This window comes from Tyto alba, unplaced genomic scaffold, assembly GCF_018691265.1.
Source record: "Tyto alba isolate M040663 unplaced genomic scaffold, T.alba_DEE_v4.0 Super-Scaffold_12, whole genome shotgun sequence".
In the NCBI taxonomy this organism is placed as follows: domain Eukaryota; kingdom Metazoa; phylum Chordata; class Aves; order Strigiformes; family Tytonidae; genus Tyto; species Tyto alba.
This window is the reverse complement of record NW_024881274.1, coordinates 2,214,227-2,227,700: the sequence shown is the minus strand read 5'-3', so window position 1 is coordinate 2,227,700 and position 13,474 is coordinate 2,214,227. Positions and strand designations below refer to the sequence as shown.

Here is a 13,474-nt window from a genome sequence, read left to right as displayed (position 1 = left end):
CGGGTCTCAGCTGCCTTTGTGTCAACATAACTGCGGGCTCAGCCTTTGCGGGTCTGCGCCTCTGAGAGCAGCCACGGTCACTCCTAATAGTGTCAAACAAACGTTCTTAAATATTAAGGACCTAGTTCTTTTATTCGCATTTTTTTAGGGGTATTTAATTTGCATAGCAATTCTTACCAAGGTCTTTGAATGGCAGAGCAACAGCCGTGGTTCTTTCATTGGCTTCGTATCTCATTACAGGAAGTTACGGAAGGAGCAGCTAATGTGATCTGCTGCCTCATCAAGAAATGGTAATGACGTAGGATTACTAAAATTAACCACATGAATGGTTCACCTCCTCCCACCCCCGTACAAAGTGCAGTGCAGCCCCCCCAGCCCTCTACCCTTCAGCAAGGCCCTTTGGGGCCATTGCCAGTCCCTCCTTTCACCATTGCCCACACCCGAGTTCTTTCAGTGAGGAGGATTTTGGGTGGTCCAGGGGTGCAAGGCTGGATCTTTAATCCTGAGAGATTATCATGGCCTCCTTCCCTACGCTCCTGGATTTCCTCCTCCTTCCTTTGCCTCTCCTGCCCATTCTGCTTCATCACTAAAAGCATTAAAATGGTGAGGTTTGAGTCAAAAATCTCCTTGTTAAAGGGACTGGGGCTTTCTAGCATGGAAAATTATATATACATTTATTTATTTATTTATTTATATATATATATATATATATACACAGAATATATATATATCCTGGTAGCACCAAACTACCAAAATCATGAGCTTGGCTGAGACTCAAAACCTTGGTTGGGGCAGAGTTAAGGTTATTTTGCAGGGCTTGAAGGAGCTGCACTGCCCCCACCCCGCGTTGCATGCGTGTGTCCAGGCATGCACACACACGTCAGGGCATGTGTTTGCACACATGTGTGTACAAAATCCCAGCGTCACGACATCTCCTTTGAGCTCCCTACCTTCCTCTAGTCCCAGGCCCTGCACGGGAGCAGCGTGGCCTTTGGCATGGCCCCTGAACCCCATTCTGGCCGCACCCCCACTTCCCACAGCGTTTTGCCAGCAGATTTCCAGCTCAGCAGCATCCAAAGAGCAGGCGACAGGGCTCCATGTCCCCCCTGTACATCCTCCTGGGCCCAGCTGGGGGGCCCCAGGTCCCAGCTGGGAGCAGGTAAGTGGGTGCTGGAAGCCCAGAGGTGGCCAGACTGGGCAGTGCCAGGGTGGGGTGTCCCCCCCGTGCTGCTCCTCACATCCAGCCCTCTGCGTGGGGAGGGTGAGCGGAGGGTGGAGCCTGCCAGATTACCAGATCCAGGAGCTGTGACATTCCATCTCGAAGAGAGACAGAGCCCATCGGCACTGGGCAGGGGCAGCGGGGCAGCGGGGGACAGGCAGAGCTGGGGGTGGGCACAAAGTGTTGGTCAGGGTCACCCAAGTGGGACTTGAGCACCCACTGTGGGAAAGGGTCCCAGAGGGAGCCAGGAGCAGGACAGGGCTGGGAAGGAACAACGAAGGGGGGTTAGGGGGGAAGGAGGGTGCTGGGTCGCCCCAGGGAGCTGGGGTCCTGATGTGGCCCCCCTCCCACCGGGCCATGCAGGAGGAGCTGGGCTGTCCCCAACCCCACGGGGACTGAGCTGGGACACCCGTGGACCGGGTAGCACAGGGTTGGATACAGCTATGGGGGGCCCACGGCAGCCCCCCGGCATCTGCCTGCTGCTGGCCCTGCTGCTCGCGCTTCGGGTAAGTGTCCCCGGGGAGGACGGGAGCGCGGCGGGGAGGAGGGTGGGCAGGGAGCGCGGGGGGTCCCTGCCTGTGACAGGCTCTTCGGGGTCCCGCCAGCCCTGAGGTGCTGGTGAGGGGTCAGGTCTCCCCCCAGCCCCGTCCCCATCCCAGGGGTGACGCCGAGCCGCAGCCCCGCGAGCTGCCGGCACCGCGGCACCCACTCAGGTGCTTCCATCGCTGCTTCTGGGGGAGGATTTGCTGATGCGCAGCACAAAGACGGGCAGGGAGGGAGGTGGGTGATGCTGGGACACACCCCCCCCGTGCTCCCCAGGGCTGGGACAGCTTTCGGGGTGCAGCCAGGGCAGCTGACACGGGGTTCAGCTCCAGGAGTTGCTCCTGGGCATCCCCGGGGAGGGTGACCCCGCTCTGCCCTGCCTTGGGGACAGTCCCCTCCATCCCCACGTGGGTTCTGGTGGGGGCTTTGTTCATGTCATCCTAAATGTCTCAAAGGAGCCCCAAACCCCAAGGGCCTGAGGGAGCATCCATAGGCAGGAAGGTTGGGATGGCTGGAGGGCGCAGGGGGGCAAGGAGCTTCCGTGGGGTGCTCCCCACCCCCGGGCAGCCCCATGGGGATGGCTGGCACCCGGTCCCCGCTGAAATGGGGGGGCCACGAAGCAGTCGTGCTGCCAGAGCAATGCGCGGTGAGCGGCAGCCACGTCGGCAAACCCATCCTGAACTTGTGAAATTGCTTCAACGGCAAACGCTGGAGGGTAGAGGGTTCTGGCTGGAGAGGGCTTGGGCTCAGCGTTTCTCTGCAAAGCCGTCGGGATTTCTCCCAGGGGTGCTTCGTTCCACAAGTTCTTTAGCTAACATGGAGGCTTTGAATAACAGAAAGGAAAAGAAAAATAAAAGAAAGGGAATGGGGGAAAGGGAAAGGATTAAAAAAAAAAAAAAAAAAAAAAACTGAGAAAGGGGGGAGAAAGAAAAAAAAGGAAAAAAAAGGGAAGGGAAGGGAAGGGAAGGGAAGGGAAGGGAAGGGAAGGGAAGGGAAGGGAAGGGAAGGGAAGGGAAGGGAAGGGAAGGGAAGGGAAGGGAAGGGAAGGGAAGGGAAGGGAAGGGAAGGGAAGGGAAGGGAAGGGAAGGGAAAGAGGAAAGAGGAAAGAAAGAAAAAAGAGAAGGAAAAGGGAAGGAGCAGGGAAAGCAAGCAGGGCTGGGGGAGCACCGGAGGCTTTGGGGGCTTTATAAGGAGAGTGATGGCATCAGGGCCCTTCACAGATGGGGAAACCGAGGCACAGCAAGAAGTTGCCTGCCCTGAAGCAAACTCTGAAGGGAGCACTGCACATGACCTGCTCCGGTGCTCCAGCAGCCAGGCTGGGTTGCCACACGTTATAAAAACCAACTGTTTTGCAGCTGAAAGGAGCTGCAGCACCTCTGCCTGGTCCAGTTCATTTGTCACTACGATGAAGCAGTGCGCTTTCTCAGTGCTGCGCCCAGCAGCCATCACCCAAATGTGTTTTGCAGACTGGGTATTTCCTTGTAAATCTTGTGTTCAGCAGGAAAAGGAAATGGAATCTCCTGGGGGAGGTGAAGGGACCCCGGAGGAGTGGCTGCATGGTGATCAGGACAGGGCAGGGAAGGACAGGGCTCAGCCAAGAGATGCTTTAATGACCCACACTTCCCTCCAGTCCTTGAGTCCACTTGCCCACCCTCATCCCATATTTCTCCAGCTTTTATATCTCTATCTGCGCACCTAAAACCATCGGCAATCCAATCTCATGTCTTGGCCCAAAACCTTGCCTCAGCCGTGCCCTGTATCTGGATGCTGCAGCCCCCACTGCAGCCCCTCGTGGGCATGGATGCTTGGGAATGGAAGTGCAAAATTCACAGACTGTTCTCAGTTCAGCCTCAATCTTCCAGCTGGAAGCCAAGGGGGAAAACCCCAAAAGCAGAGTTTCCCAGGCAGCCCTATCCCAGGGCACTGAGCCACCGCGTCCCTTGCGTTCTGGGGAGCTGCGGGGTCGGCCCATACTCCTTGGTGTTTTAGCACTTCTGCTAGTAAACCCCAAAACTTTAAGGATGTTAGTGTGCCCATTTTTCAGCATCTCCCCAAAGAGCTGGGGAACAGGAGAAGGGTGAACTCCGACAGCCATTGCTGATGCCTCTGATTAAAATACACACGTGAGCAAAACCCACATGAGCAAAACCCAGCTGGCAAGGGAAGGATTAGACATACCTGAATAGGCGGTTTTCTTAAAGCTCTAATTACATGGTTTCCTCACTCAGGCTTTGAACGTGCTCGCCTCTGCCCTGCTGATGGGGTCGGCCCCTCCGTCTTCAAGCTCAGCTCCTCTGCATGGCGCTTGCGTCTTGGCAGAGCAGTGCCCTTAAGCATCACACACTTTCAGAGGGAATTAAAAATAATTGCAGTAGTTCTTTATGGCGTTTACAAGGCAAACAGTAGAAAGCTAAGGAAATGTCAAAGTCCAAAAGCACAGTTACACAGATAGGCTCTCCTGGGGCTGGCTGCAGCAGAAATAGTGACTATTGGCTGGTATCCTACCTGCTCAGGTCTTCTAATGCCCGGCATCCTGCTGTCTGCCCTCTCCCCCCTCCCAAGGTGCGAGCGACACATCCCGACTGCTCCATCGTCCTCTATTTCCAAGAGCAAGAAGCTGAATGTCTGGAGATTATCAGGAGTGAAAGCCAAACACTCGCACCCCCCGGGGCCCCTGGGCAGCAAGGTGAGTGCGAGCCACCCACCATGCACGGGGCTCCTCTCCCTCGGGAGGGCAGGGAGGATTTGCTAAGGGGGTCTTTGGAGGATGATCCATGGTGGGGGGGTTTCAGAGTGCACATGGATGCAGAAAAGCAGGTATTTTCAGGAATAAAGAGATCAGCGCCGAGGCAAATGCTAAGGAGAATCCCTGGAGAGCCCTGAAAAATGCTGCCGCAGGGAGAGAGGGGGGGCTGAGATTGCAGCCAGAGGGGTACGGGTGGGCTGAGGGATATGAACAACCACAGGGGCTGAGTCCCCCCAGGATTTAGAGCATCTGGCAAGGGTGGAGTGGTCCGTGCCCCACGCAGAGCCTCCTGCCCCACTCCCACCCTCCCTGCACCGATGCTCCGGGGCCAGGCAGGGCTGCGGGCACGGGCGCTGCAGAGCCCTGGCCACCAGCACGGGTGTCACACGGTGTGTGTCACCACTTCATGCCTTCCTAATTCAGTTTTAATGCTAAACATGTTTTGAGCAACTTGATTTTTACATATCTGGTACTTTTAAAGCAACTAACTAATTGGAAAACAGTTTTAAAGTGCTGCTTTTGTACATTTTTTTTTTTAATTGCATTTCAATTTCCATCCAAAACCATCTTGGCTCAAATTCTGGGTAAAAATTATCACCTAGTGAATAAGAAATGCGTCATTCAATGGATTTCATCTAATACAAATGTAGAAATTAAGCATCTCCATAAATGCATGTTAAGGTGCATAATTGCTTAAGTAACTGTGCAGCGATATATCATCCAGCTTAGCAGAGAAAAGTCAAGTTGATTGAAAAAGGTCCATTTTGCAGCCCAGATCATGCCAGCCAGGGGGAAGGAATCTCACTGTAGGAAAATAACCAAGAAGCATGAATGCATAATTAAAATCAGTATTTAATCCCAGGTTTCCTGCTTGGCTGCTGCCTCTGCTGTCCACCTGAACTGAATTAATCCCTTCTCCCTTGCTTGCTTGTGCCAGCATGGGGAGGGTCCTGCAGAGAGTGTGGCACAAAGTGACAATGGGGAAGGAAGGCTCAGGTGCCCTGGACGTGGTGACAATATAGCGTGAAGGAACAGGACAGGGACCTCAGGCTTCAGCATCCTGCTGGGGAACCCACTGCGAGGCCCTAAAACTGTTTAGAGATCATGTTTGCAGTGCTTTCACTTCAGAGTCTGCTCCGGTGTTTGCAGCATTTGCTTCTCTGAAATAGCTGGGAAGAAATAACCCACTGGTGAGGCTCAAATGATCTCTTTTGGAGGTCTTCAGGTACCAGTTAGAGCAACAAGAAATATAATTAACCGGTAGAAATGCTGAGTATGAACTTCCCACAAAACTGCATTTCAAGGGAAAAACACTCTTTCAGCCACATCAAGGAGAACGTCACAAAGCTAACGTTGATCTTGGGGATGTTTCAGGCCTCCGCTGGGAAAATTGGAATAAAGGGGGTTGCTTTGGGTCAGTCCAAACCAACCACCTCAGGCTGCAGGGTTATACTGGCTGGGATGCCAGGGGCAGGGGACAGCGTGAGGATGTGGTGGCCCCTGGGGACTGACAATACAGAGACACCGAAGGCACAGCTCCTGCCTGCGAGGTGGGCAGTGGGACACACTGCGAGTTCCTTTGCTCATGGCTTTTTGCCCTGTCACCCCAGAAGTTGCCTCCATCGTGTCTCCTCCATGGGAGGGTTGTCCCCATTTTGCACACCTCTAAGAAACGGGTTTTGTTTTTTTTTTTTAGATGCTGCAGCAGCCTGGGAGAGGGAAAGAGTGGGAAGGGGGATTTAAACCTTTTCTCTTCATCTGAATGGAGGGATGGTTCTATTCCCTGGGATTGCACTGCAGAGTTGTGAGTCCCAGCTCAATCCCTGTGCCATGGGCTGCTCCTCTGTCTCCCAAGTGATCCCACAGCACTCCCTGTGCTGGCAGAGCTCATCCATACAGCGAGAGATGCCTTTATATACAGCGGGGTGGCTCTGCCATACAGACACACCCAGGTATTTTGCTCAGACCCCAAGAAATGAAACAACCACTCCCAGAAATTGTCCCAATAGTTGTGCTCAGTTCACTTCCTCCAGACCAAAAATTAAGATATACCTTGGTCTTGTAACGACAGCCCTACAAATCTCTCCAAGCCTGGTCAGATACCTACAGACAGCTTTGCTGAAATCAGAGAAAACTAATTAGACTTGTCTGAGTGCACACTCCCTGACTGGGAATAGATGTGTCTCCAGGTTAATAATGTATATCTACAAGGTTAATAATGTACATGTGCAAGGAGGAGAGCTGTCCTGGAAGTGTGATGTCTATGTCTCATCCTGGTGTGCTGCAGAGCTAATTCTTCAAGTCCCCACATCTGCTTGGCCGTGCTCATTTCTAAGGCAATTGGAGAGTCATTTAAAGATGAACTTAGTGCTAGAGAGAAAAGCAAAACATGTTTAGGCTCATTGCTCCCTAGAAAGTCTTGCAGTGCTTTCTCCTTTTCTCTTTCGGGCTGGAGACATGTCCCGAGCTGGGGCCACCACGGCTGCTGGGTGCAAAAATCCGGCACAAACCTGCATTATTTTAGATGCCACCAGGAAAGTCCCAGCCTTTCCCACACCCTCATCCCCCAGGGTCCCCCCACAGGAGCTGTCAGTCTGATGTAGCCTCAGGAAATACCAGGTCCCGTCTTGCCGTGGGACTAAAAGAAGATCTCAGTGCTGGGGGACGTTGTTCCCAGAACCGGAGCCAGGATGCTCCTAATTCCCGAGGGGGTAGGGCATGGCCCTGTAGATCCGGTGATGCTGGCTGCTCCCCGCTCTCCCGGTACAGCCGTGCAGCCATGCCTGCTGCGGGCTCTGCCCACGGACCGGGGGGGCTGCCTGGGGCCCCCCAGCACGTCCCTTCCCGGCGGCACTAACTGTCCCCGTCCCTCCCCAGGCTGCCTGACTGAGTGGGATGGAGTGAGCTGCTGGTCAGCCGTGCCCGTCGGCCAGTCCCGAGCCGTTGCCTGCCCCGACATCCTCCACATCTTCAAGAAGTCCAAAGGTGCAGTGCTCCGAATCCAGCCTGGACCGCTCCTCCCCTGGGACCAAGGGCTGAGCTTCCACCCACCCCTGCCTGCCTGGGATCCTTGTGCCACCCCAGCCCTTCTCCTCTGGCCCCGCAGATCCTGCCCCATCCGAAAGCTTGGCATGTATTGCAGTCCAAACAGGGGACAGGCAAAAGCAGAGATGCAGGGAGCTGCCACACCAGGAAAGTCCCCAAACCCTTTCATCATCCAGTACCAATCATAACCTGTGGGTAGAGAGCTTGGGGACCTCATCCTTCAACTGGGTGACACCAGGACGGCCCCCTCACTGCTCGGTGCCCTCTTTTCCCCATCCACACACCAGCCTAATGCTCCTGACCTGCTCGGTACCGCTCCGAGCCATGCAGATGAAAAACGCAGCACAAGATCATGATTATTTCAAGGCCGGGCACTCTCCTGGGGCGGGCACTGCTCCTGGGGGAGCCTCTGCCTCCATCCGTCTTGGAGGCAGCGGAGTGTGAAGGAGAGCACCCAACCAGCCCCCGTGGCATCGAGCGCTTCCTTGGCTGAGCATAATTGAAAAAGTGACGGAGGGTTGATAAATGCTTGCTTTAGGGTAGAAACAGCTCAGGAAAGTCTTGGCGAAGCCCTTACAGGATGAAAAATCCCCTTTTTAGCCTTAATTCCTCCCCACCATGAGAATTCATGCTTACTTTCACATCCTGCCCAGGCACAGCACCGGAGGGCAGCGGTGTGGGGTGGGTGGGTGGGTGGGATGGGACAGCCAGGCCATTCGGGTACCACGCTGCTGTCACAGCCGGGATGCTGGCACTGGGATTTAGGCTCTGCAGAGCAGGGTGCCATCCCCAGGCTGGACATTTTGGGGCAGCTGAGGCAGAGGTGATGCCCATGGCTCTCGTGAGGTCCCTTCTTGTTGCTGCAGCGCTGATCCAGAGGAACTGCACCGAGTCAGGATGGAGCTTCCCCAGCCCTCCCTACTACGACGCCTGCGAGCTGGAGGCCATTGGCAGCAATAACGACACCGAGGCCAAGGCAAGTGGGTCCCCCCAGGGGCCGTGGGGCTTGCTAGCATCACCCTACCCCATGCTGACCCATGCCGTTGGGCAATGGAAGATGAAGATGCTCTCGGGGATAGCTTGTTGGCCTCATCCTTGTCACTGGGCTGCCTGGAGGGTTCGGAGCAAAGGCTGGGGCATCACCCTGCCACCTCGCTGCCCATCGCAGACCAGCACCTCCCAGCCCATGCTGCCTCACTCTGCTGGTGCTTTCCCTTCCAGAAAGGCTATTTTGTCACCATGAAGGTCCTTTACACCTGTGGCTACTCCACGTCCCTGGCAGCCCTGTTCTTGGCCATCGGCATCTTCTCCTGCTTCAGGTAGGACTCAGCGCTGGCTGCTCCATGGGCTGCAGCTGGAGGAAAGCAGGGTAAATCATGAGCAGGTTAAATCTGCTCCCAGAGCAGCCAGGCTGCATCCTTGCCAACACAGATAACCGGGGAGGCATGAGACAAACTGCAGCATTATCCTTTTCTGCTGACACACAGACTTTAAACCCTCAGGTTGCCCTCTCAAGCTTTGTTTTTGCAGACCTCGCTGTGCTGCAGAAGGGTGCTCACTGGAGGTGGCCAGAGGATGTTCCCCAGGTCACCTCGTCCCTGGGCAGCAGCCTCAAGCACAGCACACCCCTGTCCTTCATGATTTCAGAGCAGGAAAACCTCCCCCAGGGCTTCATGCTTGACCATCACCAGCACGTGGTCCCCTGGGCTGGGATCCACCCAGGGAAGCAGCTCCCGAAGGAGAAGCTTCTCTGCTCATTTGCTGTCTCTGCTCCTCCTTGGGCGCAGCGCATCTCTTCCTCCCATAGGAAGCTGCATTGCACCAGGAACTCCATCCACATCCACTTCTTCACCTCCTTCATACTGCGCGGGGCTGCTGTGTTCATCAAGGACGCCGTCCTCTTCTCAGATGAGTCCATTGACCACTGCACAATGTCAACGGTAAGGTGCTGAGCCCCAGCACGGTGCAGGAGTGGGCACCATGTGCTGATCTGGAGGGGTCTAACTGCATTTGCAGAGAGTTTAGCACTGCAAAGAGGAGGGATAGAGAAGATGTGAACCTGGGGAGGAAAGGCTGGCTTGGGTGGGCTTCAGGAGGTTCGTGACAGCATCTCTGCATGGGCCCTGTCTGCAGACAACATGATCTGCCCTCAAAGGTCTCAGAGAGATTCTCCCAGCTGGGCTAAAGCTCTGCACAACCCAGCAGCACCACGTACAAGCCAATAGACTTGGCACTGCTGGATGTGCGGATTTGGGGTTGTCAGTGGGAACAGGACCCCCTGTGTGCAGCCCAGACACAACACTGTGGACACCACCAGACACAGGTTTCTGAAGGTCCTGCAGTAACCACCTGCAGTTATCTGCCCATGCTGCACAGGCAGAGCAGAAAATGCTGCAGGTGCCATGCAGGTGCAACCCCTGGGGCTGCACTGAAAGACCATCACGGGTCCTCTCGAGTGGATGGAGAGGGACGTGGACCATCCCCTGTGTCCCCAGGACGGAGTCTGATGCCAACCAGCACTGCTGAGCCTTTCCCCCTCCTCATCCTCACAGGTGAACTGCAAAGCAGCCATCGCCTTCTTCCAGTACTCGGTCCTGGCCAACTTCTACTGGCTGCTGGTGGAGGGCATGTACCTGCAGACCCTGCTGCTGCTCACCTTCACCTCCGACAAGAGGTACATCTGGTGGTACATCCTCATCGGCTGGGGTGAGTGCGGGGCCCCCTGGCACATCAGCCCCCCTCCAGTGAGGTCCCATTGACACACACTGAGGGTAGGCACCACTTTCTGGGTGCCTGGACTTGCTGCTCTGAGATCTGCCCTGCCAAAGGTCCTCCAGCACGATGCTCCCCGTGGCTGCTCTCAGCATGTCCCCCCACCCCGGTATCTCCCTGCATGGCCTCGTGCTCGGTGGGGCACTTGCCAGCTCCCGCCAGCTCCTGGAGCTGGTCAGACAGCGTGGCCTGATCTTTGCCTTCGTGGCATACGTGCAGAATCACTCAAAGGGGAAAACACTTGCTAACACCAGCCAAAGAGCCTTTGCAGCATCTGCTGCTGATGCATCCTGAACAGAGACAGGACCTTCTCTCTTCCCACATCCATCTGGGGCTGGAAACGCCCGTCCTGGGTGCCCAGGTTAGATGTAAGAGCACACAAAGGGGCAGGAGGGGGGCCAGGAGGTGTCACACAGACAGGCACATCACCTTCAGTGGGAACCATCTCCTTTTAAAACCTGGAGAAGGGGGAAAGGCTGTCACCTTCCTGACACCTCCAGAGCCCCAGACCTGTCCCAGGCACATGGTTTTGGGGACAAGAGATGGAGGGGAGGTACAGGGGCTCTCCAGAGACCTGTGGTGACTCCTCATCCCTGCCTTGCAGGCGTCCCCATGCTTACAGTCTGCGTGTGGGTGGTCACCAGGCTGCGGTACGACAACCACGGGTAAGAGCAGCCACCCCTTGCCTTTCACCAGGCCAGCTCGACCACATGTGCGTCACGCACATCCCAGGGGACAAACCTCTTGCATGGGAGGCTTAGGAAGGGAGATGTGGGGCAGCACTTTATTTTAGTGTGATCCCTATTTTCCGGTGGGGCCGGGCCCTGTTGCGAGAGGTGCTGTGCAAATGGGGCAAAGGGCTGTGGCAAGACCTCGGCTAAGAGGCTGCAAGTGGGTGGCAAAACCATTTCCCCTCTCCCATAGGTGCTGGGATGACTACACCAGTCTCTACTGGTGGGTGATCAAGGCTCCCATCCTCCTGGCCATATTTGTGAGTATGTCCCCTGAGCATCCCGGCCCCAGAGCGGAGGGTCCCTCACGGACAGGGGGACCCAACCATGGGTCTGTGCAGAGCCTAAGGCATGGCTGCCCGTGACAGGTGAACTTCCTCATCTTCCTCAATGTCACCAGGATGTTAGCGCAGAAGATCCGGTCCCCAGACATCAGCAAAAACTACAAGCAGCAGTACATGTAAGGGCTCACTTGGGCAAGGGGGAGATCCTCACCCTGGTTTCTGGGTGCACACAGGGCAGCAGGGATCCTTCCCTGGAGAAGCACAGAGGATGGCCATCCTTGGAACCTCCAAAACCTGCCGTTCATGGAAAACCTATTTTGGGTTAAGATCAGACTCTTGGGAAGGGCTTGTCTCACAGCTCTCAGGACCACTGTGTGCACCCAGGCCCCTGCTCATGCCACCACTCTCCACAGGAGGCTGACAAAGTCCACGCTGCTCCTCATCCCTCTCTTTGGAGTACACTACGTGGTGTTTGCGCTCTTCCCTGAGCACATCGGTGTGGATGCCCGGCTGTACTTCGAGCTGGTCCTTGGCTCCTACCAGGTACAGACTGGGGGAGATGGGTAGGCAAAAGCCCCATGTTGTACCCATCCTGTCCCATCCCCAGATCACACCAGGAGACCTTGGGATGTGCTGCTGGGGCTTTGTTATCTTTTGGGGGAGGATTGGGTCCCAGGCAGTCCTCAAGCACCAGGGACAAAGCACAAGGGTTGTGGTCTGGTGAGCAACTTGCCCTGATCCCACACCCCTACTGCCCATGGGATGGGGTAAGAGGGGCGGGAGGATGTTAAATGAAGGCAGCAGATGAGAATGGAGGAATCCAGCCCCTTTCCTCAGGTGAAATTTGCTCTTTCTGTCCTTTTCAGGGGTTCCTAGTGGCTCTGCTGTACTGTTTCCTGAACGGAGAGGTGAGTGCCCTCCCCAACCCCAACCCCCTGGGCACCCCAGCCACACATGTGGGCACACAGGCACCCGCAATGTGCACAACCATGCATGTGTGCACACCCATACGCGCAGACATGCACGGGGGTCCCCACCCTCTTGCAACCCAAATCCCTTGTTGAGCCCAGGGTGCAGCTCCTGCCCCTTCAGCGGGTGCTGGTGGGTGCCCCTGGGTGCCAGCACCGGGCCGTGGTGTCGGTTCAGGTCCAGGCTGAGATCAAGAGGAACTGGGGCAAGTGGCAGTCATCCATGGAGAGCAACGTCTTCAACCTGGCAACCCAAGACTTCACAGCGTGATGAGGACAGCGTTTGGGGGGGGAAATACTTCCCCAAGGACAGTGGTGGTGGTGCAGCTCTACAGGTTTGGTCCCAGAAACACAATAAAAAGGATTTTGTAGGTTTTGGGTGTGGAATCCTCAGGGGGTGGTGTGAACAGCCATTGGGAAAGGCTCTGCCTGCTCAGGTGCTGGCAGCTCTCATGGATCCATGATGGTGCCTCACCTGCCCAAAGCTCCTTTCGTGGTTTGATCAATGTTTTAGAGAAAAGGAAGAGTGTCTCCACTTTTTCTGCTCCAGGACTGAGTAGGAAACACAACTATCATTTCACAAAGGACATCTAGCATTTTTCTTCTGGCACTGGAATGAAAACTGAAGTGGCTCCAGCACTAAGGGTTTTTTCCCCCTCCTTCTTTATTTTACAAAACTGTTTCCCTTATGGGAAGATGCTCAGACACAGCCCCCAGGAGCTATTCTGGGGATGAGAGAAGTAAATACAAAGACAGATAGAAACTGACAGCTCTCTCTGTGAGACTCCCGACTGTTTCATGACTCAGATCCTCCCCTGCTTTCCAAAATGTTTCCCTTTCTCCCATGCCTGATGCTTCAGTTGTGCTCGGTGCTGGGGAAGACCATCCATCATCCTTACCATGCCAGCTTGGAGGGGCTCTGCACCTCTCCCAGGGGCTTTGCACCGGAGGGACGGGATGGTTTGCAAGCGGTGGGACTAATCTGTCTTCACTGGGGATTCATATGCCTGGGACTACAGAGATTTTTGCCAAAAAAAATCTTCTGAAATCCAACATCACTTTTCAAAGGTTTGCTTTGCTCTACAAACCCAGATAACCTGGTACCAGCCTGGCTAGAGAGTGGAAACCCATCAATACCTGTAATGCCTGGAAATATTCCTTGGGGG

The 13,474-nt window shown here is 55.2% G+C and overlaps 1 protein-coding gene across 1 annotated transcript; it reads left to right on the top strand.

The window, feature by feature from the left end:
• The first annotated feature begins 1,390 nt into the window (after positions 1-1,390).
• LOC104366531 (vasoactive intestinal polypeptide receptor 1-like) lies at positions 1,391-12,684 on the top strand. Its single transcript, XM_032985092.2, has 13 exons — positions 1,391-1,725; positions 4,325-4,448; positions 7,386-7,493; positions 8,420-8,529; positions 8,775-8,872; positions 9,361-9,493; positions 10,106-10,259; positions 10,930-10,990; positions 11,250-11,316; positions 11,425-11,516; positions 11,754-11,883; positions 12,207-12,248; positions 12,487-12,684. The coding sequence occupies exons 1-13, from the start codon at positions 1,663-1,665 to the stop codon at positions 12,577-12,579; spliced, it is 1,275 nt and encodes a 424-aa protein (XP_032840983.1). The 5' UTR covers positions 1,391-1,662; the 3' UTR covers positions 12,580-12,684.
• Positions 12,685-13,474: the final 790 nt, after the last annotated feature.

Coding starts and splice junctions, on each gene's coding strand:
- LOC104366531 (XM_032985092.2), top strand. CDS start 1,663: ATGGGGGGCCCACGGCAGCCCCCCGGCATCTGCCTGCTGCTGGCCCTG. Junction 9,494..10,105: donor ACCACTGCACAATGTCAACG/GTAAGGTGCTGA, acceptor TCATCCTCACAG/GTGAACTGCAAAGCAGCCAT. Junction 10,991..11,249: donor CTGCGGTACGACAACCACGG/GTAAGAGCAGCC, acceptor CCTCTCCCATAG/GTGCTGGGATGACTACACCA.